Source organism: Lampetra fluviatilis, chromosome 2 (assembly GCF_964198595.1).
Source record: "Lampetra fluviatilis chromosome 2, kcLamFluv1.1, whole genome shotgun sequence".
NCBI classification, from domain to species: Eukaryota; Metazoa; Chordata; class Hyperoartia; order Petromyzontiformes; family Petromyzontidae; genus Lampetra; species Lampetra fluviatilis.
Window position 1 is genome coordinate 18,025,223 of NC_136276.1, and position 27,199 is coordinate 18,052,421.

The 27,199-nt window shown below is 44.4% G+C and overlaps 1 protein-coding gene across 1 annotated transcript; it reads left to right on the forward strand.

Moving 5' to 3' along the window:
• The first annotated feature begins 3,394 nt into the window (after positions 1-3,394).
• Positions 3,395-27,199, forward strand: LOC144943730 (coenzyme Q-binding protein COQ10 homolog B, mitochondrial-like). Its single transcript, XM_078871513.1, has 5 exons — positions 3,395-3,754; positions 14,705-14,860; positions 17,910-18,102; positions 19,991-20,092; positions 21,965-27,199. The coding sequence occupies exons 1-5, from the start codon at positions 3,615-3,617 to the stop codon at positions 22,130-22,132; spliced, it is 759 nt and encodes a 252-aa protein (XP_078727639.1). The 5' UTR covers positions 3,395-3,614; the 3' UTR covers positions 22,133-27,199.

Below are 27,199 nucleotides of genomic sequence, written 5' to 3' on the forward strand. Positions count from 1 at the left end.
GTTAGGGGTCAATTAATTTGGGGTCACATGTGGACCACCCTGTACCCAGTATATAGCAGGGATCGCCAATGTTTACAGACAATGTAAATATATGTTGTGGTGGTCTTCTTGTCTCCACAACTGTCTCTCTCCTTATCTTCCTCAATGTATGTTCTTTGCATCCCATCTGTTCTCTTTGTGTTGCGTAGGCACACTCTGTCCCTCTCTCTGTGGCATAACTCTGACTCTTGCCGCCGTACACGACTGAATAGCGAGTATGACTTCGCTACTTGTCACCCAAGTTGGATAGAGGTTGCAGACGTGTGGGTGACCATGGCGGAGTTCAGCCAGGCGGAATGTCCTGTTGTTGACCGGGCACTGGAAGTGTTGCTGTCACAGGTGTCGGTGTTTTTGTGATTTGATTGTGACACTATTCCTTGAAGTACACATTGCCACACGATAAGCCACTCTGTTGAGCTATCTTTTGTGGCCAAATCGCTTCTGAAAAATAAGTTAATAACCTCAGTGGGCTTTACCTGGCAAAAAATATATATTGTAGTTTTATTTGTATATATTCTTTGGGTCTTTCGGTAAAGTCACGTAGATAGAAAAAATAATAACAATTAAATAAGAAAAAAATAAAGTGAATAAAAAATAATAATAAAAATGTAAAAAAATACAAATATCATGACGTTTCAATCGCAACACAAGCAATCGTCATCAGGAGAAAAAAGAGGGGGAAAGCTGCTGAGGCAGGCTGTTTTTGAAGGTTTGAAATGGGTGTAGCCCAAGGGTGGGGCTAGTGATGTTAAAGTGAGAAATTTGCATGTAAATGTAAGATCGGAGAGCTACCTCCACGACGAGGGCGCGGAGTTGGCCATTGTATTGTGAGAGATTAGCATTTTAACACGTAGGCTTTCACGACCAATATTATTAATAATAAAGGTTTTTGGGTTATTATGAGAGATTAGCATGTCAACGTAAGATCGAAGAGCCTCGGCCACATCGTGGACACGAGCAAGGGCGGCTGTGTTAGTGTGAGACATTTAACCTGTTAATGTAAAATCAGAGTCGAAAATAATTGCTAACCTCGGAAGGTAGGATGGAAACATCACAGCCAGTTATGACTTAAACTGGTTAATAACGTCCTTCCAATGATTGCTCAGTTTGTACCCATCTTCTCGGTTGAAATTGTGTCTGTGTCGAAATATCTGGATGGCTTCATGAACGAAGCTTTGTTGATAGCCAGTGGGTTTGCAGAGTACCTTCGTATTGGAGAAATCAATTTCGTGAGCCTACCGCATTAAAACAATGATCAGCCACGGCTGAGGTATTGGTCCTACCTTATGTTCACGAGTGACCCCTGCTATGTATGGCAAGGTGATGGTTTTGATTGGGTCCTCAGATGGTTCTTTCCCAACGGTTGGGGTGATAGCTTTACGGATTGTGTAGTCTTAATATTCATTAATCTTGAGGGCTTGGTGTACGTGTTCCAGTTCACTGGTTAGGTGGTGATGGTCGAAAAAACAGAGCTCTATGGTGTAGAGTTTTGATGAGGGAATTATTCTGGGATGGATGGTGGTGGGAGCCAGGTTTTAGGTAGGCACCCGTGTGGGTGGCTTTCCTGTAGACAGTGTACCATTGAGCCATCTGGTCTCTTTTCGAATAAAACATCCAAGAATGGTAACTTGTCATCCTTTTCCACCTCCATGGTGAATTTGATGGCTGGGTGTATGGAATTGATGTGGTTGAGGAATTGGTTCAGAGCTGGTAGGCCATGTGGCCAGATGACGAATGTGGCATCTCCGTACCTCTTCCACATGAATGCCTGGATGGCATCTGTCTCAATTTTTTCCATATAAACATTGGCTACAACTGGAGATAAGGGAGAACCCATTGGGATACCTTCAACTTGTTTCTAGAATGTTCTATTCCAGGTGAAGTAAGTGTTGGTGAAACAGTGTCTAACCAGGGCTGGTACATTAGCATTCAGTCCTTGTTGGACAAAATCTACAATGATTTCAATGGTGTCAGGCACAGGAACTTTGGTAAACAAAGATACTACATCTAAACTAACGAGCAAATCACCTTGAGATAGTAAGATGTCCTTAATTAACGATACCAAGTGAGCTGAGTTAAGTACAGCTGAGGTGGTCTTATCAGTGAATGGTTGTTAGATCTCAGACAGAAATCGGGCGAGTTTGTAGGTGGGTGAGTCAATGGTGGAGACGATAGGACGAAGTGGTGTACATTCTTTATGGATTTTTGGTAAGTCATACAATCTGGGAGGTCTAGCAGCAAAGGATTTTAAGGAAAATCGCTTGGTTGGTTCAATTAAAGATGTTAAATCAGTGATATTGTTGGTTTCATAACCAGGCGGTTGGTGAGATTTGTATTGATTTTGGTATAGCTACCATCAATAATTAGGTCCTGAATTTTGTTATTATATGTGGTTTTGTCCATGATGACAGTGGCATTGCCTTTGTCGGCTGAGAGGATGACTATGTCATCTCTCTTTTTTAATTGAGAAAGCTCAAAGCGCTCATCCTTACTGATGTTGCTAATATGTGTTTTAGCGTTATTTGTATATATTTTAAGATATTTGTTTACCTTTCCTATGCTTTGCGCTCCCGTCGTGTTTCTTGTATTGTTTGTTGTGACGTTCTGACGTGCCCCGATTGGACATCTGTGAAAAAGAGCTTCATAGCTCATCGGATTTGTTCAGTATAAATACATGTTCTGATTCTGACGGTACAACTAAACTAGATTGTAATAGGAGGCTCATTAATTAATCATAAGCAAGAAGGTGTGAAAGTGGTGGAAAGGGGGGTAGAAGGGGGGAGTGGAAGGGGGGGTGGAAGGGGGGTGGAAGGGGGGTGGAAGGGGGGTGGAAGGGGGGGTAGAAAGGGGGGGGGTTGAAGGGGGGTTGAAGGGGGGGTGGAAGAGGGGTGGAAGGGGGGCTAGAAAGGGGTGGTGGGGTGGAGGCGGGGGTGGAAGGGGGGTGGAAGGGGGGGTGGAAGAGGGGTGGAAGGGGGGGTAGAAAGGGGTGGTGGGGTGGAGGCGGGGGTGGAAGGGGGCGGAAGGGGGTGGAAGAGGAGGTGAAAAGGGGGGGTGGAAGGGGGGGTGGTCGGGGTGTGGAAGGGGGGGGTGGAAAGAGGGGGTGCAAGGGGGGGGTGGAAAAGCGGGTGGCAGGGGGGGTGGAAAGGGGGATGTGGAAGGGGGTGTGGAAGAGAAGAGGGGAAGCCCCCGCGCATGCGCTCTACACTCATAAACGTTCGCGCCAAGCGGCGGGCCGACGTCACCGCGCAGCGACAGCGTATTGCGTCACCGCGCCACCACGTCATCACTCACGTCATCACGCTCTTCATTAGCATGCGCCGTGACGTCACATCCCCCCCGCCCCCCCCGATTCACGTAACCGCCGTTCCCCAGACCGGCGAGCGGTCACTCGGAGTCGGCGACGATTTGAGGCGGCAGCAGCAGCAGCGAGAGGTGCGGGGGGGAACGCCGCAGCGGACACGCCACACGCTAAGCAAGGGGGAGAGGCGGCGAGAGACAGCCGGCAGTGCACAGGGGAGAGGAGGAAGAGGAGGAGAAGGGGAAGAAGAAGAAGGAGGAGAGGGCGGCGCGCGGCCATGGCGAGGAGCGGCCCCGTGCGCGGGTTCGTGGTAGCGCTGCGTGGAGCGCGGCCTCCTCCTCCGACGACGGCGGAGGCGGCGGCGTCGGCTGCGCGCGGGAGCTCGCGGGTCTCCGCCAGCGAGGGCAGCAGCCACAGGTGACGACTCCTGTACAGCTCATCACCCACCCACGGGCTCGCTACCCACTCTCACCACCCCACAGGATCAGCACCCACAGGCTCTCACCACCCACGGGCTCTCACCACCCACAGGCTCTGACCACCCACAAGCTCTCACCACCCACCCACAGGCTCACACCACCCACCCACGGGCTCTCACCACCCACAGGCTCACCACCCACAGGCTCACCACCCACGGGCTCTCACCACCCACAGGCTCTCACCACCCACAGGCTCTCACCACCCACAGGCTCTCACCACCCACAGGCTCTCACCACCTACAGGCTCTCACCACCCACCCACAGGCTCTCACCACCCACCCACAGGCTCTCACCACCCACCCACAGGCTCACACCACCCACCCACGGGCTCTCACCACCCACAGGCTCTCACCACCCACAGGCTCTCGCCACCCACAGGCTCTCGCCACCCACAGGCTCTCAGCACCCACAGGCTCTCAGCACCCACAGGCTCACACCACCCCACGGGCTCACACCACCCCACGGGCTCTCACCACCCACAGGCTCTCACCACCCACGCCCAGCCACCTCGCCACCTGCCCCACAGACCACAACCTACTCCCACCCACATATCTATTCCCCCACCGCCCCTCCTATAGCATTAACAGACTGCTGGCGAGCACCTATGAAGGCCGGCACTGTGGCACACGAGGGGGTGGTTGGGTGGCCAGCACCACGCCCGGCCGCCTTTGTCTCGCCAGTGGTGAAGTCTACGCGCCGTACCAGCTACTCATTTGAGGCTGAGTCGGCCTAGGGGAGGCCCAGGACCGGTTCGGATAATCGTTACTGTTATTGACCGTGAGCAGGAATCGAACTGGGGTCGCCGGGTTCGTAGTGCGCTAACCACCCCACTACCGCTCCACTCTACAATCCACTACCCTCACCCCAACCACCTCACCACCCCAACTCACTACTTGCCCCAAACCACCTCACCACCCACCCCAACTAGTTAAGTCTTAACTCACCACCCACCCTCACTCCCTACATGCCACCCTTAACCTCGCAACCAACTCACTCGCCATCTCTCACCCACACACGCGCCTGCTGCTCAAGACTCCCAACTCAATCATCACAACCACCTCCAGGCCCAACTTACCACCTTACCATCACCCCTTACTCGCGCAATACCCCCCTAACACTCACCCCAACTCACAATCTGCCTCCGCGTCTCGCTTTCTTTGCCTGTTTAGCCTCGCCGCCTGTGCACGCCACCCCTCACCCTTCACACCGCCATCCACTCCCCTCGTGCCCCTCCGCCCTTGTTCGGCCACCCCCAAGATCACATCCCTTTCACTGCCCCCCCCGGACGCGACCCCTGATGCTGCCACCCTGCGACACGAACGCTTAATGCGTTCTCTTCCCCAAGTCCACCACAAGCGGCTTCCCATCGATTTCTTTCCTCGTTTCTTGCGCGTTGATGATGGCACCTCCGATTGGCGCGGTTGGCAACGTACTGTGCGAAAAAAGTTCAACATACATGGAAATAGACGTGTCTGTTCCAGGCGAGATGTTAACTACCTTGCCTGGTATGCAAGGAGGTCGTAGGTTCGACCCTGACGCCTGCTGTATTGAGTTTGCGGTGTCTCTCTCCCCCGTAGTCGCGTGGATTTTTCTCCTGGTCGTCCGGGTTTTCCCCTCCACATTTAGACTCGGCATGCGTTGAGAGTATTTGGCTGCTACTCTAAATTTCCACGCGACGAGGCCACTTCGTTGAGCAATAATTTGTGGCCAGGTCGCTTCTGAACAAAGAGCAAAAGCTCAGTGGGACTTGGTAAACTAAAATCAATAAAAAAAGTTTAAATGCCAATTTCGAGGTCTGCTCGTCACGAGAGGGCTTCACGCGAGAATTCGTCCTCGCCGTCTCATGCCCTCTCCTAACCTCCACGAATCTCTCTCTAACCCACCGATGAGGTGACTTGCTGCCCTTTGACCCCTGCGTGGGGTGAGTTGCTGGCGAGAGGGTGGCAGCACAGTCGACTGGAGCCCGTTTGGCATAAAGACGCGGGGCATGTGGCGTATGTGGGGTGGAACAGAGGCGATTTTGGCTGGGTTTGTGTGTCATGTCGAGGAGGATGGGGTGCCGGGTACACACACACTGCACTTCCGTTGGCTACGTGCGGTGCGAAAGAAGTTCAACATGGGTACATTTTACGGTGCGAGTTTATATACATTCCTGGGGTAATAATGCGATGAGCTGAAGAGGGGGGGCGTTTAAATGATGACGGAGCCACGTCACCCTTAACGTGGGGCAACTTCAAAGTATTTATTATTTATCGGAGACTACTATTCACGCTATACCAGCTGGTCGGCAACGAAAATAAAAAAAATATTTCGAATTCGGAAAAAAAACCCCGTCAATATTTCAAGAACCGTAATGAATGTGAATATGAGACGGTCCTTAATAACGTCACGAAGCATTCCATAAAGGTCCGCATGCGGCTCTCGATCCACAGGTTTGCCGACCCCTGCGCTATGCATTTAGCTGATCTGTGTCATTATTTGGTAAATTAATATGCAGGAATGCGGTACGTCTACAATATGCGACGTCACTGCGAGTAGACACGGATGTAAAAACCACCAACTCCACGTAGCTATGGGAACTCAGACCTCCCTCGCACGAGATGACGAATCGCAATGGACATCCCCCGGTGTAAAATAAAAGCACAGTACTGTACAGTATCCATTCACAAAAAAACACGCACACACAAAGCTGCCGGATTTGGAAACTTGCGCTGAATAACCTAACCTATCTTGATTGCTGCATGGCACGAGACACAAAGACCCCCCCCCCCGTTTCGCCTTTAACAAGACTTGTGGCAAGGGGTGATCGCGAGTAGCACCTATGAGGGACGGAGCGGCACACGAGGGGGTGGGTGGCCAACATTTACGCCCGGCCGCCTTTCTCCCCAGTGTTGATGTTTACAGACCACACCTTGGGGGTAGGCCCATAACCGCTTCAAGGTACACGCGCATACCCAATGCTATATAGCAGCATAGATGAGTGTATATTGTACAGTACGCAGATATACACATGCACAATAGGTAATGTAGAATTGATGTACCGTACATCTAGGAGGTAAAGGACGACGTAGTAAATATTGAGCAGATTGTATAATCAAGTGTAGTCCATTAAACGGCAAGGTGTGCCATCGAGGTGAATACCTTGGCTCCAGGTTGGCGTGTGTACAGTGAGTGAGTCATGAGGGAGAGAGTCTCTACAATGTGAGCTCGGAACACCGCCTTGCTAGACAAATGACAAGAGAGATGGATGGATACGGGTGGGAAGTGTCTTACCATGGGGTTCCACTTCCCTGGGGAGAGCCAGGAAATATGCCGTCCAAGCCCGAGCATTCACGAAGCCTAAGACGAAGCTTATGGATAATTGATAGTGTTGCTGTTAATGCAGCACTTGATCATTTATATAAAGTATAGCCTTTCTAAGTGTGATATGGTGAGTGCATCGTGTAATAAAGTGTTGGTTATTATAAGAAGCAATACAGATGTACTAAACAAAATGGTCGAATAACCTTGGAAAGAAGGCAGATTGTGAGCTCAATGAATGTGATAAACGCAAAAGTCGTGTTAAACAATATTTCTCAATAAAAGGAAATAATAGTTGCAGGGACACAACTGAAAATAACAACATGTATACCTAGGACAATAATTTAAGCCAAATCAGGATTACTGGATGTAAAAATAGCCGGATGTTTTTGTTGTAAAACTGATTAGATCATTAAAATTGTAAAATTGATTAGATCATTAAAAGTAACACTTAACTAACATTTTCAGTAAGTCTGCATTACCTGCTGTGACATTGATGAGAAACATAGACATTGACAAAAAGTGGAAATAAGCACGGAGATCTTATTTGGTGTACAATTGCACTGAGAGACTGGAACACGTAGATCAAGGGAAATGCAATTTGTTTGCCAAGGAAAGTATGTTGGCTTGGGCAGAACACATGGCGAGAAGGGATGTTGGCTGATGGGATTAGACTGGTCACAAAATGGCAGCCAAAGGAGAGAAGAACGTGGCCAAGCAGACAACGACTTCGTGCAGGACCAAGATGAATTGTGTAATTGGGTTACCGTTAGGGGATGGCGTGGGTGGAGACCTTCATCCAACAGATAATGGACATTGGCTGATGGCAGTTATCAATGATGTTCGCCATGGCTTAGAATGAAAACTCAAGTGCAGCCTTGCTAACCATTGCGCCAACACTCCACCTCCAATATCTACTTTACCCATCAAACACTGTTTAAATGAGCAACAAGTTAAACATTTTAGCCCATTAATTCGTGCTTGTAACCTCGGATTACAATTTAAATCAAAATTGGCCACATTCTGCAACTGACTTAACCAATACGTAGTCTTGTGAATTTTCACCGTGTTCCAGTGAAGTTCAGAATTAGCCTTGCATGTGATGAGCAACATGCCCACACTTAACCTCGGGGCCACTTGAATGTAAAGTGTCGTTCTTTGGATTGCTGTGCACACGGTTGGTGCAGAGTATATAGACTGCGGTGTTGTACGTGACTTTTTTCCCCCCTCTTCAAAGTTTACACATTTTGTGTGACTTCTGAATGTGCTGGTCGTATTTCATGCGGAGGCATACCGATGGCTTGTGTGGCCGACAGGGCAAAAGAAGGGGGCCTCTTGCATAATGCTACGTTGGTAGAGAGGCCCTCAACATGGCAGCGTATCACCGTTTTGTAACGAAGAAGGGCTTAGCGGGGGGGGGGGGGGTGCGACCACACGGCATGCGCTTGGCAAACTGAGGAGCGGGGCAGGCTTGTGCCAACAGAGGCCATGTAGGACTACGAATTTCGTTGAAGTTCCTTTTTTTATCGACCTGTATCGCGTAGCCAGCTCGTAAAAGGTATGCATTGTATGGTGCTGACTGCTGATGTGTCACTTTGGACACATTGAACGTGCCCCGATTATGGCACGCCCACCGGTGCAGATTCGTCGTTGAAATTCGCGTTTTGGCTTCAAGTACAACATTGTAAGTGCAAAGTTGATTTTGTTCCATTTTACTGTCACTGTTTGCCAGCGCATAATTGCATTGGTTGTGAAGATAATTAACGTATTGGGAACAGGTCCATAGCATGAGGGCCAAGCGAGTGCCTGAAGAGGTATGGGGGGAAAAATTCGGCAGCGTGACTTGGTTTATTTTAGTGCCGAGGTGACGCGGTCGTGGCATTAACACTGTGCCCCCCCCCACCACCACCACCATGCAGCATTGCAAACATGAGGATGATGATGCGTGGACGTTTCATCCGACCCCCCCTCCTTCTCTAAGTACGTCACGAGAAGTCTGCAGCCTACGTAGGTTGGCTTCGTGGGCCAATGAGCGACTGCTGTAATTGGATTTGCCTGTACCGCCCCTCTCCACAGTCGTCGCATATGGCCGACAGCGAAGGGCGGCTTGCCGAATCCGGATCGTTGTGGCTTGCACTTGTGCACCGAATAACAGCCAATTTGTGCCCGCTTGCATTTGTTAAATTCTTTTGTCATTGACTCATTGGCCATTCGGAGGGATTTAGAATGTTTTGCCCGTGGCTGGCCTGTGTCCTCGCTGAGCAGTCCTTGCAACCTCAGGTTGTCTCCCTGCTCAAATGAGCAAGTGGTGCATCGTTCATCTCTATTGGTGGCCCCCAGAGCCAGTGACAGAAATTCCACATTGCTATGGTAGGGGGGGGGGGCAGTCTAAATATGACGAATCCTCTTGGTTTCTCATAGTGGTACATATGTTATCGACACGGGAGGGACAGACAATAAACGGGAGGGAGATGTGAACTCCACAACCTGCAGATTGCGAGTTGTGCTCTGTCAAGAGCAACCTGGCTGGATCTATATTAAGAAGTTGTGTTGTCTGTGTTGCCAGGAAGTTAACGTCATGCGGGACCTCGTGATGTCTCATCTCGCACAACAGAACCATGCGTTGCTGATATTATCACGCTGCTATTTTTATGATTTCATATTTAAATATTTAGATTCAAAACCATGCTTTTGACAAATGACTACAATTTGCGGTAGTATAGTAGTCGCTATACTTGGGGGGTCTTTGCCCATACACTGTATGCACAATCATGTATGCAACAATGCAGGGTTAGCCCAAGGCACCTATAGCATTCTCTGGATTCAGTTTTATTGCCCGTCCCTAGCATCGCCAAACGAATATGCTTTTAGAACTTTCTAAAGGTTAATTCTTAATGCCCGAGACTCAACTGTATAGCCTTAGGAAGCCTAGTAATGCAATCTGTACATGCAGTGCAAGGTTTAGGTTTTTGGTTGTTAAAAGACTGCCTAGACTGCGTTGAGGTTTTTTTCTCATGAATAAAGAATAGTCGTAATATTTTGTTTAGTTATTGTAAATCTTCCGGCCTGAATCTTCCAGTGGTCTATGCTTAGGTGTTTAAAGAATGACATTTTTTGTTTGTTGTGCAGTAGCCTCTATTTTATACGGTGTATTGCAATGTAATCCAGGTGCTCCTTGGGGGGGGGAAATAATTGTAACCTCGTCGAACAATAGATTATTTCATTCTAAACTTGGCTATTTTGCATCACGGGACGAGATAACATGCACCACAGCTTGAAAAGTACATCGTTTCGTGATGGCTGAAAGGGGTTTGTGGTTAGTATAGTTTTTGATTTTGCGAATGTGGTTACTGTTGTCATGAATGCAGCATCGGCCTTTATGAATAACTCGTACTACTTTGAACCTCCTGAGTTGTATTGATGATTCCCGTTCTGCAGTACACTTGTTGTTAGCATGTAGGTGGCTGATAAAGCGTAATTAAGAGGGGTATTTTTATGATAATAATTGACGGTTTCGCATCTAAGTCGTTTGAATTCTATTTGATTTTCACTACATTTATGAATACAGTACGTGTAGTATTTCTTAAGGTTATGCGCATCATTGATATTGCACTCTGTTCATAAAACAGATGTCCGTATAAGAGGTAAATGCTATTTACCATGTAAGCATCGTCGTTCATAATTAATTGTTTTCATAAGAGAAACTCTGGTAACAAGTATAGAATAAAAATAGGGTCCATAAAAAGAGGTTTGCATGGGTGTGTACATGTTGAATGTTTTCATATTTTAATGAAACCTATGTATAAAGGTAAAACACCCCACATCGTGAAGCATTACAAAATATCAGGACTTCTTGGTAAACCAATTAGTGTTCATTATAAATCTGCTGGTTTATGCTTTGTGCACGTCAATGACGTGCATGGCAGGATTGGTTTACCGCACGCAGTTTCAGGTTACATGTGGAACTGATTGACTTGCCAGGTGAATTTGCTATGGTGTAGCAGAATGCAAACCCTTTTTTAATTGTGTTCCACTGTTCAGTCAGCTAGAGTAAACTTTTGATAAAAGTTCTAACCATGAATTTTATGTGCGGTGGTTATTAACGCCATTGTTAGTTAGGCACATGCCGCAACTTTTTGTTCCGGCATGGCCGCGTTGAACTCAAACCCAGTTGGATGTGGTGGGATGAGTGGGGAGGGGGTCATGGTAGTAAAATCGGTGTGATTTTTATTTAGCCACCCCATTCCTGGAATTTGTTGCAGCATCCAGTTCCTTGGCGCACAATTCTGCCAGAATTTGTTTTTGTGATTGTGTGCGCGCATGTGTTCATCTTTGTACTATCTAGATTTGAAGTTTTCGTGACTGCAGGGATCCATGCTCTTTGGTTATTTCGGTAAAGTCGCAGATATACCTACGTGACTTTACCGAAATAACCAAAGAGTGTTCATCTTTGTACTCTTTAATATATGTTGTACATTATGTGCAATTAAACCTTGGCTAGCCAGACTAATTGGTGGGGGGGGGATGTCCCTGGTCTGGCTATCTGCGATTGCATTTACAACATGATGCATGTAATCCAGGCGTTTTACTGTACACAGAGCAAAAATTACTTCCTGTGCATGTATTTGTGTACTGGGGGTAGTGTAGTGGTTAGCGTGCTACGAACCCGGTGAGCCGAGTATAATTCCCACTCGCAGTCAACACCAGTGAGGATTATCTGAACTGGTCCTGGGCCTCTCGAAGGTCGACTCAGGCTCAATACATCGCCACTGGGGAGACAAAGGTGGCCGTGCGTGGTGCTGGTCACCAACCCCCTCGTGTGCCTTGCTCCCCTTCATAGGTGCTCGCTATCAGCACTTGCCCCAAAAAGTCTTAAGGCCATACCGGGGGATCTTTGTACTGCACCGAAGTTAAGTTATTCTGTTAGTCGTGGCGATGGTTGGTCCCCTGGGTGTATATCGATACCCCCCCAGCACCCATCCACCTTGCCTCCAATCCCAGCCTCCATTATCCCCCACCACCAACATAGTTCGTGCATTTGATACCCATTACACAGTATACTACATTGTGCAGGTTTTATATATACACCATTTAACATTTTCTAATTCACATTTTCTAATGAATGTTATATATTATTTACAACAACGTAGTCTTAAGTTTTTAATTACATGTTTAAATTATGCGTATTTTTTTTTAAAGTTACGTATATTTTTTATTGGCTTACTGTCTTGGGAAGTTCAAATTATGGGTAGCCAGGGTTTTGATGGCCTGGGTTTAACTTTACTTGTTCTAACGTTCCACTAGATCCAGAGTTTGTATTTAATTGATCCTAGTTTTCTCTTGTTTAGAATGCTTTCTTCATGCAGAGCATCCCAGGTCACCTTACAATTTATAAAAAAAAACTCAAAGCCCACTATCTATCCTGATCAAAAATAAGCTAACTGAAAGAAGTGTGGTTTCAAATTTGTTTTAATATTACACAAATATAAAAATCACCCTGAAATACCATTGGAACCTCATTTGCCAGTAGCAAAATATGATAATATGATAATTTGCTACTAGCAAAAGAGGTTCCAATGGTGTAAATGCTTACCCCGAGCTCTCAAACTCTGATTGTTGCATTGTCTTTGAGTTGAGCCTTTTGGCGTCATCTGGTCCAACACCATGTGAGACTAGGCTCTAAGGAAAGCTGTCTCGGGTGTGAAGTTGATTAACTTCAAGGACAGTGCATACATTATCAGAGTTATGTTTTTTGTTTGCATTCCGACTGCAGGTATTGTGGTCAATTCAAACATGACTCCTTGTAAAAAAGGTGTCAGTTTTGTCGTCAGATAAAAGGGTAGTAAAACAATTATCACCCTGAAATGTTGACACAAATATACTTTTCTGATTAATTCGTTTCGTGCAGGTTTCATGCAAATATAAGCATTGCAACCATTGCTTTCCTTGTCCAGAACCTCTCGACTTGTGCATAGTAGAGATTTAGCATTATATACGTTCTGAACTCATCACCATTATTGTTTACACAGTGCTTCGTTTAACAATCAACTTTAAATCAGTCTAACGAGTTGTTCATTTACTCTCTTGAAAAGCAATCTCTTCAAACGATGTTTTGGCATCTGATTGTTTGGCTGCAGATCGTTTTAGAATGCATTTCCAAGCTGTGCAGCTTCATGTAATAAATGTTGTTGTAAAAAACTACATTCATATACAGCTGCTATTGTTATTATTGTTGATCACAAGGCTCTATAATTGAAGCAGTTTTAACTGCCAATATAGGAACAATAATGATGTGAATAATTGTTAGCTGTTATTCTGTATTGCCCATCTTAAACAGTCAATATCCCTGCTCATATGAACAATGGCTATATTTCGAGTGGTGGCTTTAAGACAGTGGTGGAATTTAACCGCAGTTAACTTGATGACCATCAATTGGTACCCATGTCATTGACCCCAGGCCGAAGATGGGTTAAAACATTACTGTCTCGTACAGTACTATCCTTGAACATAATTATTTCATGTCAAATATAAGCTTTTGTGCTATGTTAGTATCGTACTGAATTACAGATTTTGGTTCGTACCTTTTTCAACATTTAACTGCACAAGGTGGTTGTAATATTTAATGTTTACAGTTTTCATACAGTTTTTTTATCAAGTGTAAGTGTGTGCTTAAAGCAGTCGCATGTACTGTTGAGCATGTACTGTTGAGCGTTGCTTTTGTCTAAAAATGACATCCCTCAGGAGGCTGTGCAAAATGCTAAAAGTCATGCTGCGTCTGCCAGTTTCTTTTTCTGGGTGCGGTTTGGCAGTCGCTTTGAAATTCTTTAATTCACTCTGACTTTGCACTCTGGCAGTACTACTTTGCCTTAAAACGGAGCTACTTGTGCTCGTACTACAAAACTCCACCGTTTTGTTTAAAGGTCACTGTTAGGTTTAAAAGTGAGGTTTGTTATGTTTGTATAAATGTGGTGTCGGTACAGACTGAAACCACGCAAGCTATAGAAAAGGCTTACTTTGACAGCATTTTCAACACTGCCTCATGACCTGGACATTATAGAATAGTCAGGATTATTTTTGTTTGACCATCACTAATAAATGATGAGGTATTCTGCGAATTGAACCGTTGTACCTCTACAAACCGACTCTTTGGCTACACATACATTTTGATTTAAAAAAAAGTCCCGTTAAATTAACATGAAGGTGGAACTCCTCTTCATTGGTGGTCAGTGGAAATTCCAAACTATGTATGTTGGACTTCTTTAGCACGATGTAGCCAACCGCGCTAATCGGGAGGCGTGGTTGAAGGACAACAAACTTAAACACAAAGCAGTTCACCAGTGGCAAGGGGGGAAATCTCTCCATAGGATGATGACATTTGAATTTTAAAACATGGGGTACTTATTCATTGTATTGACACTCATGTGGTGATGAGTTGATTTCCAACATGGAATTGAGCTCAGGATTTGCCCGATTGTAAGTCGTGCGCTCCAAACACAATGTCAGCCAGCTGTCTTTTTTTTAATGATGTTGGGAGGATGTAGAGTGCATTCCAGTGAAGTCATAGGATATGGGTCTCTTGTGTTTGCAGGTATCTGAGTTCATGCGGGATCCTGATGACCAAGAGCCTTGGAACATTCAGCAGGCTGCACCCTCACCAAGCCAGCATGCAGTACCGCTCCTTCATGAATCTCACCTCCCCGTTTGCCAACAAGAGGAAGGAGTACTCTGAGCGAAGAATACTCGGGTATGTTGCTCAGCACTCGTGTATATACTCTGGATATCCTGTTATCTGCATTAATGTTTACTACTTTTTAAAACTTTGTTTAATTTACTAGGTAAGACCCACTGAGCGGTTTTACACGTAGGCTTTCGCGACCAATATTGTTCATAATCAACGATTTTTGGGTTTAGATCGCGTTATTTATAAATGTGTCGTAACCCTCCACCACCCGACACGGCCAATCAGTAAACAAAAAAGTGTCACGTTGACAAAAGACAAATAGTTCACTGCTTTAGCCCACCGGTGTGTTGAAGCGTGAAACCACAACATTTACAATTTGAGTACGACGTTTCGCTGGTAATTGCATCCAGCATCATCGGGCAATTCGCCAGAATGGTGAGGCTCTGCTGTGTCTCCCGTTCTTATATAGAGCAGCAGCAGGGTGACGTCATCATTAACTCATCAGGTGCAAAGATTTGAGGGGGGGGTTATTGTAATTATATACTTGATTAGTAATAAGGCTATTGTTACGATGCGAGTTGTAGATTAGTAATCATTTGGAATGTGTTCTATTGTGATTATGCTACATTAATAATCAGTTAGTGCTTGTTTCCCTTATAAGGAATTGTAATGCATCTTATTTAATAATACGCTTCCATTGAGATTGAGAGAAACAGAAATAACTTTAATCGCTCAGACAGCTACAGGCTTAGTGCTGCCTGGAAGCGTATTATTAAATAAGATGCATTACAATTCCTTATAAGGGAAACAAGCACTAACTGATTATTAATGTAGCATAATCACAATAGAACACATTCCAAATGATTACTAATCTACAACTCGCATCGTAACAATAGCCTTATTACTAATCAAGTATATAATTACAATAACCCCCCCCCTCAAATCTTTGCACCTGATGAGTTAATGAGTTAATGATGACGTCACCCTGCTGCTGCTCTATATAAGAACGGGAGACACAGCAGAGCCTCACCATTCTGGCGAATTGCCCGATGATGCTGGATCCAATTACCAGCGAAACGTCGTACTCAAATTGTAAATGTTGTGGTTTCACGCTTCAACACACCGGTGGGCTAAAGCAGTGAACTATTTGTCTTTTGTCAACGTGACACTTTTTTTACTGTTTGGCCGTGTCGGGTGGTGGAGGGTTACGACACATTTATAAATAACGCGATCTAAACCCAAAAATCGTTGATTATGAACCCACTGAGCGATATAGCTCTTTTTCAGAAGCGACCTGGCCACAAATTATCGATCAACAAAGTCGCTTATCGCGTGGAAATTCATAGCAGCCAAACACTTAAACACATTTCGAAATGTGGAGGGGAAAAACCGGACAACCCGGAGAAAAATCCACGCGACCACAGGGAGAACATGCAAATTTCAAATATACAGGCGTCAGGGTCAGAGTAGAATCCACGACCTCCTGTATACCAGGCGAGGTAGTTGGCATCTCACCACCATGCTATTGGCGCATTTGCTTGTGTAAATAAGTCCTTATCTGTGAAGTTTCGTCAGATACATTTTTCATTTAGCATTCCTGGAGATCCCTTCTGGGTGAATCCATATCCCCATCTATTAATATATAAATATGCCTCCATAAATACAAAAATCATGAAGTGGAAGGTGTTGGAGAGGTGCTGTAGACCAAGCAAGTCTTGTCATGTGCTTTTGCCTCTGCTGCGGAGATATCAGAAGACTGTAGAAGGCGGCAGCAGCATCAAAAAGGGCATAATTTGTAATTTCTTCATCTTGTTATCGCCCCTGTTTATATCCACTCCTGGATAAATAAATACAAATCCTGGTGTCCCCATTTCTTATAACTACGGAATTAGAATGCATCCGACGCCTGCAAATGAACTGTTAGCTCTCTCGGTCCTTCCACGAGCACGTATGGCACGCTCAAATTTAGAAACTTTAACTTTTCATGGTTTATGGAATGTCCCGTTCCCACACTAATCCCTAAAACTACTGGAATGTGCTCAATGCTTACTCTCCTGTCATCCAAAATTAACCTCTCGACTTAAGCAATTTTAAATGGAAAAGAAGAATTAATAGGCTGACCACTGCTTTCATCATCGCATGCGTGCTCACTTACCGATTGATACCGTTCCTCCCCTCTTGTAAATGGTAACGTTATTAGTCTTTACCAGGTTATTATTTTTACACATTTTACTTATGCTTGCACTTTCAATGAACCAAATTGAATAACTTTAATAAATATTTCTTAAGAGTTGGCCTGATCTCTTATCACCTTGGCCCTGTTAACTTATCGTTGTGGTGATTAATTGATGCACTGGCATATAAACATTCAGTATTATAAGTCGTAATAATATGTACTTTTATTAATACAGAAGTGTTTTTGAGTGCTAATGAGTATACTATTATCAGTATTAATGTTAGCCTTTCATTATATGATTGCTGTTGGTTACATTTTAATTATTGCATGATGTATAGGAGTAAATGAGGCTGTGATCTTCACTTTGTTGCCCCCGAACCAGCAGTACAAATTACACATTCCTATGTTGGATCGTCGGCAACATAGATCAAGCAATGTTTACTTCTAATTTTATCAATTGAAGAAATTATTCACTGAGTTGACCTCCAACTTGGATTTTTTAAACTTGCTAATTCCAATTGTGAATCATGTGCTAACCACAGCACTACCCATCTGGGTTATCAAATAAATATTAATTAGCAACTGCCACCTTTTACTTTTTAAGGAAGCTGATAAGACGATTTTCTATACACGGCAAATAATGCTTGTCCATCCGAGAACACCTGCCATGTTTGCATGAACTGAAATCTCTGGGGTCAATTGAAGTGTTTTTTAAAATGTACTGTCATGCTGCATACAATTTAGATGAGTGCATGTACTGTACATTAAAACTTGTGCATGTTAACGTAAGGATGTGCACCTGACGCATGCATTCGTTGAGTTGAATAGAGGCTGTCTTAGACTGGCTTATCAGCTTGATTTTATGTTGATCCAGAGCTAGTAGAACATTGGGATGAGGATTTGGTGCAGAGCTGGTGGCGTCTCTGTCCATGGCAGGTACTCAATGCAGGAGATGTACGGCGTGGTGGCCAATGTGGACGACTACAAGACATTTGTGCCATGGGTGAAGAAATCGCTCGTGGTGTTCCAGCGTTCAAGCCATATCAAGGCGCAGCTGGAGGTTGGCTTCCCGCCCATGATCGAGCGATACACATCCAGCGTGACGCTTGTGGAGCCCCACCTCGTCAAGGTGACATTTGCACGCTCGCCCAGGACACGGACTCAGTGACTCGCTTGCTTACGAGCGGCGCCAGCCATGTGCTTAAATGCCAGCGCACTTCATCAATTGCCAACAACGTCGTGCTGCAACTGTTGAACCGTTGACATCTGACCCCAGGGTCTACTGTAACAGTATCCCAGAATTTGGCTTCATTTTCTTCTTCCCTTCAGTCACAGACCAGTGCTGCGCAAATGCCTGCCTCGGTAACTTTCCGTCCTCCATTGCACTCTGCGGCCATGATATTTGCAGTGTCTTGCACGTACACCTTCATGGTGCATGTGTTGTACCTTACGCAATGGTGTTCTATTGTCAGATAATGAGTTTTAAAACTGCTCTAAATCACTAGGCACAGGAGAATCATTGACCTTTGAGCATGCCATTAGAAAAGACTTCTGTTTTTGTCATGGCTGTTTCCAGTGAATACCAGCCTGAATGTGTTTAATTGTGAATGGAAATTATATCTGTCTACCTGTGGTGTTTATGCCATTTCTATATTGACATATGTTACTTAAAGCTTGAAAGCACGAAAAATCGTATTCAACAAACATGCAGAATAATGGTTACTTCCTCTTTTGTAATGATGTTTTTTTCTTTTAATGTGGAAAAAACTAGTTTTTTAAATAACCTTAAAAAGATTATAACAACATTGTCACTATCTTATTGTTTTTAGAATTGTATCGTTTTATGAAACGAGGGTAGCATTGATAGTGTTGTGTTAATATTTTGGTGTTCATGTTCATACGCTTTGGGTCTTTAGGTAAAGTCACGTAGATAGAAAATTATAAAAAAAATCTGACATTTCGATTGCAACGCAAGCAATCGTCTTCAGGTGAAAAAATACAGCAGGCGGACTGCTGAGGCAGCAATATATATTCATGTTTCCAATTAACATTGAATATGAGCATTGAAAGGTTTAATTTAAGGACCATTGTTAAAAGAAAATGTATCCTTCAGGGTTAGAGGTTAGGTTGCTGTTCTGCCCTTTTCATCAGCTGTGACAATTGGCCACATGTTGTTCCGATGACAAAGGTCATTCTTATTTTCCTGGCACAGCTGCTCTTGGCTAAGTATCAGCTCCTGATTATCTGTGATGCGCATTGTAGTGTTACTATGCCTTCACATTGGGTAACTGATACGCTTGGTCATTAGACATGGTAACTAAGATAAAATATTTATATGCCCTGGGTGCAGAAATAGCACGTTTAAAATTTAAAGTATTCGCTGCTAAAGTTATAAATTTGTATGCCCTGAGCTTGTGGTGGAAATTCTACGTTTCCAGTCTCCACATAATAACCGCGGTTTGACTTTTCATGGTCGATCCCCAACATGGGACATGGAATATGCAGCCTTCCACAGCAACATCTAGCATTGACTACCTCGCCTGGTATGCAGAATGATCGTCGGTTCAATCCTGACCCTGACGCCTGGATATTTGGATTTTTCTCTGGGTTCTCCGGCTTTTCCCTGCATATTAATAAACTTGTGTTTAGATGATTTGGCTAATATTAATTTCTACATGATAAGCCACTTAATTGAGATATCATTTATGGCCAGGTTGCTTCTAAAAAAAATGCTAATAGCTCTGTTGCCTTACCGAGTAAAATAAAATAAAAGTTTTTAGTTTTAAATAATATAGATCAACAAAGTTCATGACAAATGCATTGCGCATATACTTATGACAATGTTAAGCCGATTTAAGATACAAACTCTGGTATTGCTTGTCATGCATTTCTATTCGCGGATGAAAGACTCTGGCAAGCATTCGTGAATGAGGTTGTTCCTTCACCTGAATAGATTTGTCGATGCTGCCTAGTTTGGTGGCTCATGTGTTTTTTTTGCCACCTCCATGTCTGCGCAGGCCATATGCACAGATGGACGGATTTTCAACCACCTGGAGACGGTGTGGCGATTCAGCCCGGGCATCCCAGGCATTCAGCGCAGCTGCACCCTCGACTTTTCTGTACGTGCACCAGTGCAGAGAATAAACAGGCTCCTGAGGGAGAAGGATAAGAGAGAGGATTTGCTTAACTTAATCAGGGATATATCTGTTCACGTCCCTCTGTCTAAACAGATGACGAGAGCCCTGCGGAGTTTCTTTATCTAGCTGGAATGGATGGATGGTAATCGTGGTCACTTTAAGATAGTAATTGCATTAGGCCCTTTATTGCCTCACTGGTTATTTGTAGGTGGTGTATAGAATACCAACTTGCATTAAAAAACCAGCTGGTACCCAGCTGTGTAGCTGTTCATTTCTGGCCAAGCAGAAATTGGAGGGAAAAATGTGAAAACCAGATAATTTCGGTTTGCGTTTTGAACACCCTCAGGCACGGTAGTCACGAGACCTCCGTAACCAGACGGTGGCGGTGGGGAGAAGGGCAAAACGAGCTGACTGAGGGGAGGGAGGAGGGGGAGTAGTGTGAGGACAAAATGGGTAGGGGGGGAAGGAGTGGGTAGAGCAGAAGAGTGGAGAGGAGGGGAGTGAACCTGCAATTGACGGAGAGACGGAATGGGAAAACAGAATCAAAGACATAGGTACACAATGATAGGGAGAAAGACGGGGAGAGAAATAGACATATCTACACACAGACGGACACAATATAATGACAAGCACAAACTGATACATGCAGAGAGACAGATGCTAGAAATGGAGACGGTCAGATGAAGAAGGCACACATACATAGATGCCTAAATAGAGACCTCGAGAGAGACTGATAGAGGCAGATAAATACACACGCAGACTCCGAGGCAGCAAGTGACAGACATAGAAAAACCAGATGTCCAGTAAAAGGCAGACGACACACAATACAGACAAGCAAAACACAAACTAAAGTCTGTCTTTGTCCTTAAATGTGGCAACACTAATTTTGTTGGTGGGTTTGAGCCGCTGGTAGAAATTCCACATTGACAATGATGAGGCCTGTTTCTCTATATGATGACCACAATTTTGTTATAATGTGGTGCAAATATACACAATTATCAATACAACATTGATCCACCCCAATCGAAAATATTGGAGGCCCTTCGAACAATGAGGTCATTTGGGGCCACCATGTTGACCCCCCCCCCCCCCCCCCCGCTTTATAGCTCATCGAAGTCCAAATAAATAAAGATTCTGATTCTGTTGGCACCTGTGCTCGTGATACTGCGACTGTTTGCAAAGAGGGGAAAAAAACAGCTTTTTCCAATTACACTGCAAGTTGAAACATGCATGTCAGGCATGTGAGGCATGTTGGCAGTCTGGGCACGAATGATTAATAAGAACCCCATTGTGTAAACTTGATTTTCATACTTCATTTAGCTCGGTGACTTGGTGTCAATTATACACAAAGCAAACTACATAAAGTGTGCTCCCTTCTGAGTATGGTTAGAACAGCGAGAGTAAGATGCACAGGAAGTGCAGGAAGCACTGCCCCAATGGAACATATTAGTCGTAGTACGGTTGGCTACATACATTTATGAATATTGCTAATATTAACGGCGATGGGGGGGGGTGTTGATTCAATCTAGAATACCTCTGGGGATGGTTGATTAATGTGTGCCACCTTGTGGGAAGTGAACAGAGGTTGTCCAATGGAGAGACTGGTCCCTCACCATTGGAATGTAGAATAACCTCCACTGCCCCATGACCACTAATGGAGATGAACATTGTTTCATTACAATTTTGCGCATGGAGGCACTTGGGCTTGATGCTGAACAATTATCATTGCCGTCGTCTTGTATGCGTTGCTTGATTTGCACAACGTTAATATAAAGTGAAATTATGCTAAATTCCACACCAGCCACTTAATGCGAAGGGGCATCCCCTTATTTTCTTCTTCCCCCTTCCCCGCAGACCTCCTTCGAGTTCCGATCACTGCTGCATTCGCAGCTGGCGGGCATGTTTTTCGACGAGGTCGTGAAGCAGATGGTCGGCGCCTTTGAGCGACGTGTGCGCAAGCTGCACGGTGCTGAGACGCCCATACCCCGCGAGTACATGGTCCACGAGGTGCACCACACGTGAGGGGCCCCCTCCTCTCGCCCCCCTCCCCTTCCCCCTTCGTCCGCCTCTCCCACCTTGCTCACTGCAACCAGACCCCCAGCATCCTCGCAGAACAAGGTCGCACCCAACCACCCCCAACGCCTGTGTGCCGACAGCAGGGAACAGTGGCTGAGGGTACCGAGTGAGCGAGCGTGGTGTGGCGGGGCCCTGTGTGTTGCGTGTCCGCATCTTGAGTGCCATGCTGGAGTGGCGGGGGCGGGAGGAGGTGGGGTGGCACCTTTATGATGTATCCTATGTCAGACGTAATTAAAACTCGCATATATTATTTATGGTTTTGAAAGACTTAATTTCCATATGTATGGAAAATGAGCACCTTGTTCGTTAGAGAATATATTCTTGGTTGTTTTTTTTTTATGAATCCTTTGGGCCGTCCTCTGACATGAGTGTGCACGAGGAGTTATGCCGAGTGGCTGGCCAATCTGCAGATGTAACCGCCCCTGGCTTGCACTTTGACCTGCAGATGCACTCAGCACCTTTACCACTTTGTTGCATTACAGTGTATAATTTCTATGGACTGCCACCTTTGGGGAACTGAAAACAAAATACAGCCTTCTAAAATATAATTTCAAGGTGACTGAGCCTACATTTGCATTTCATTATTTTTTTAAGGGTCCAACGTGCACAAATCACAATGTTTGCAGGTCTAACAAGTGCATCTCTTGTCGGGAAAGCATCTCCATGTTCAGGGAACTATAGACGAGAGATTTGATGCAGCAATAATGTTGAATGAGATGTTGAAGATATAAATGTGGACATAAACCGTTTGTTGGTACTAGCTTTATGGTATCTGCTTCAAGGGGCACTTGCAGAAGTAGTTGCTTCAGGACATCAGCTTGATGAATACACTGTTAATATGTACAAGCATAGGTGAACTGGTTCATATTGAGACCACAAAAACAGATCTGTAAATAGATGGGAAAGCCTGGGAGTACAAAAGTGAGGTGCATGGAGAACTTGTTGATTCACCTTATTCATATTTCCACAGTGCATTGACTCCTATTTTTTGAGGGGGTCACCTGTAATGAATGCTGTAGTGGGTGTGATGTTGTGCACAATCAAGGTGTACTCTGCAATATAGTGTAAAGCTGTCATGAAAAAGCCCCTGAGTTGCATCTGTAATGCCACCATGTGTTAGAAATGTTGGATTTCAACAGAAAAGTAATCTTGGCATCAAGACTGACATTGTCCACACTAAAAATGGACCTGATCATACTCGGCTACATATTGTGTATTTAGGATTGTAAAGCCTCCAATATTTATCATTTATGTTGCTAGCCATAAAAAAAAACCTTCTTAAAGTGTTACAAAATGTTTCATGATAAAATCACACAGGAAACATCCCTGTACAATTTACGCTCTGTTTAGTATCGACATTGCAGTGGTGAAAGAGCAACTTAAGTTGGCGGTCGCATACGCACACATTTCCCTACCCACATTGGAATGTAGTAGTGAGTTTCCATAAGGAACAAGATATCGGCACGTGCGCAGGAGAAATGTTGCCCGGTTTAAAAAAAGCTACCTCAATCGTGGTGGTTGAATGAATGGGCGTGCTGAACGGCAGTGGGGTTTGGATTTGGAAGCGTCATCGTAATGGGACCCATGGAAAGACCGTTCTGCAACGACCGATTGTAAGGTCCTGTTCAGAGCCGGTTTTACAGAGCGTGGCAAAATAATCTTGCCTGAAGTTATCAGCTGATCAAACCAGTGATTACCTCTCGCATAAAATGTCTTGTAGTTTTGAGAAGCATCTGATAAAGGTGACATAATATCCTGTTCCGGAACTTGTTCAATCACTTCAGTTGACCTTTCGAATGAATGAGCATGTAATTAGAGGGTAGATTCATTGAAACAATTACCAACATGTCTGATTTACCGGCCGCCGAGCATATTCCAAACCACATTGTTATCATGCTGCTATTGCTCGACAGCAAAGCAATGGGTTTGCTGGCAATCGCTCTGTAGAAATCTGTGAACAGGGCTTGGTGCCGAGTGGTTTTTATAATTGCACCTTTCATTGCTGATGCTTGAACATGTGTACAATAGTGGTTTATCATTCTCCGCCTTACCCGTTGGAGTCTGGGAAGTAAACTGTGCCTTCTGTAAAGCAATGCAAGCTGTGAAGATTTGGACTGCAGTTCTAACCAGCCATTTTGCGCTGACTTTTTTTTCGCATTGAATGTATAAGTTATAACCACAGGTGGTGAATGCCATTCTCATAGCTGCCCCACCTGTTCCAACTTTTGACAATTCTGTTTTGTGGGTGTATTAATTGAAATCCATCCTTTTTTGTTACTTGCTGTACATCGGAGCAAATCAAGACAAAAGTGGATTTTAAATACAAAAATATCCTGTTCTGTTAACTTCGTGTAAAATGTAGTATAACGCACCATAAGCATTTATTGTTACTCTCTTTCCTTATGTTCCTTCCCTTTGATCGTCCACCTGAATATTGACTTAGTTTTTGCTCAAAGTCTGAAAAATCGGAGGAAACGCCTCTTTTCTACCACTTAAATTGCCAGCTGTTCATTGTTGGTATTGCTGGGTTTCCATCTGTTTCACTGTTGGGCACAGTAGAAACTTTGAAAATAGTTTGTGGGAATGGCAGGTATGAGCAGAGAAAATACATTTCCACCTGGCCTGCTCACTGAAAACATCAAGCAAGGGATTTCAATTGTAATTTTCACAAACTGTTAAGCCAATTTAAATATCAAAACCTACATTAGTTGTGCACACAATTGGCACAGTTTTATTTCAACTAAAATGTATAAAAGCTCGACAACTGAATTTCCCTCTTGATGAGTATATTAACCTGTTAAGTCACGTGGCAACAAAAGGAATAATCATCGTTGATGTCCTCATGGAAATCTTAATTATAACTATTCCACTGGCTCCTTTAAACTTTTTGAGTGCATACGTTGCTGGAGTGGACTTACCACTGCCTTGGTCCAGAGTGCAGAGCTCTTTCAAAGAGTTAGTTAAAACTGTTTCATTCTATACTGTGTATTAATGTATACATGTGGTGTTTTGCATCCCATGATAAACCCCATTAATGTAAGCTGACTGGCAAGTGCTTAAAGAACATCAGTGCTGTGCATGGAACTGGCCAGAAAATATCCGTGCTCATGGTAATGTAATGTGGATGGGGGAATATTGTGATGTCCTTAATAGAAAAGTAGCACAATTACTGAATGTCATTGGTAAGTACCATGAAGCATCCTTAAAATAAACTGAATGGAGTGGAATGGGAGTTATTCAGTACAAATACATATTTGCATTTATCGTCACGTGAAAACGTCTGTGGCTTAGTTTAAGCAGAAGTTTGCTTAGAAAGTGCAAAACATGGGTTGATTCAACAATATCGTAATATATTATTTTTGGTCCCTCGTGCCTGACAATGGTTGTCAGCTGTGATCCCATCATTGCTTGCTGGTCTCCGTGTGGTAAATTGGCCTGTTATGTTCACTCCAATTCTCTCAATTTCTCATGACTTACTGCAGTGTGCTTCCATGTTCGCCAATCAAATCTGTCCAGTGCCTAATAGCAAACAGCCTTATCAGTTGATGTCTGCATTTAATTATTACCAGTTCTCGAAACGTTTAACCATTGTGATAACCTTGTCAGCTGCACATATCTGCCAACTTATCACATTTTCATAGACTTGGTTATCAGTCTGCTTGCATTGTGCTTGCACATGAGTAGACCTTAACAGCAAGCTCTGCACTCGGTAGGATGAGGACAAACAGAGACTGCTTTCTTGGTATGTGCAATCATTGTGAACGCAAACTATCCATTGTCATCTCCTCTCCAAGTCGCAGAAACCATTTGGTGCTTGGAGTTGATTTGTCCATTGGTTATCTATGCCACAACACTGCATGGCCCAACTGCTGACTGATCAGATGGCTCATTATTTAACATGGAGCATTCTGAGACAGGATTACTTAATTGAAACCCACCCTTCAGAATCTAACCACACAGCATCCAAATAGCTCCAGTGTTTGAGGAGTGTAAATGGTTGCTTGTATGCTGTTAGTTTTCTTTCAGCACACGATGGGTGGTATATACCATATCAATTTGATATATAGCTAATCACAGTGCATTTTACCGATTCTGCCTTGCACATTATAAAAGAGTGAAGTATTCTTCCCATCTAATATACCAATTTGCCTCCCGTGGACAAATTTTAAACTTTCTTGAAAGTTTACCCGGCTTGTCTTCCGCAGCATGAACTTGTGTGTACAGACCATTGTGAATCGAGCAACCAAAATCGACGGAGCATTGCCAATCTCCAGTGTTGGTAGAGAACGTCGTAATCACCGACTGGACAAGTTTTGCCACCATTGCTATATGGAGCGATTTATTGGCAAATTTTTATTTTTGGGAAGCTGCCCAGCTAACTTATGATATCTATATTCATGCTGCAATCCAAAAACCCCAGCATTTTAAAGAACTATGCATCGGTGAGTTGTGAGACTGAAAAGCAAAGAGGGTTTTTGTTGTTATTATCACGGTGCCTCCACCTGTACAACAGTGCTCAAGTTGGCGTCATCACTTGGGCTCTGCCTTTATTCAGTGAAGGTGCTGCTCTGACGTACTCGAACCACGTGCCCGCTACATGAAGTGCATTATCACGTTGGCAGCATTTTGACAAAGACATGTGGAGCACAAATGTGTATGGTGGTGTTGTGTACCCCAAGGATACTGCATATAGTTCAGTTAGCTGGACGTACATGTTAGCATGCATAGTCAAAATGCAACTTTTCGGTCAACCACTTAGTGTTAACTATCCTTTGCACCCTTATGGAGTGTTTGGTAGATGATTGATATTCACCATGAATTTTACGTCTCGTGTGTTTTTCTGTAATTTGGATTCGCATGCCCAGTTACCTGGGCCCTGCAGGTGCCGGTTTATTGAGAATGGGGATCAAGGGGAACTGTTGTGTGCATGCTGCCTTGTACATTCAGAACATATATTGTAACGAAAAAAAAAGTGTATTGTATAACGGATGTAATAAAATTTAATGTTCTCAA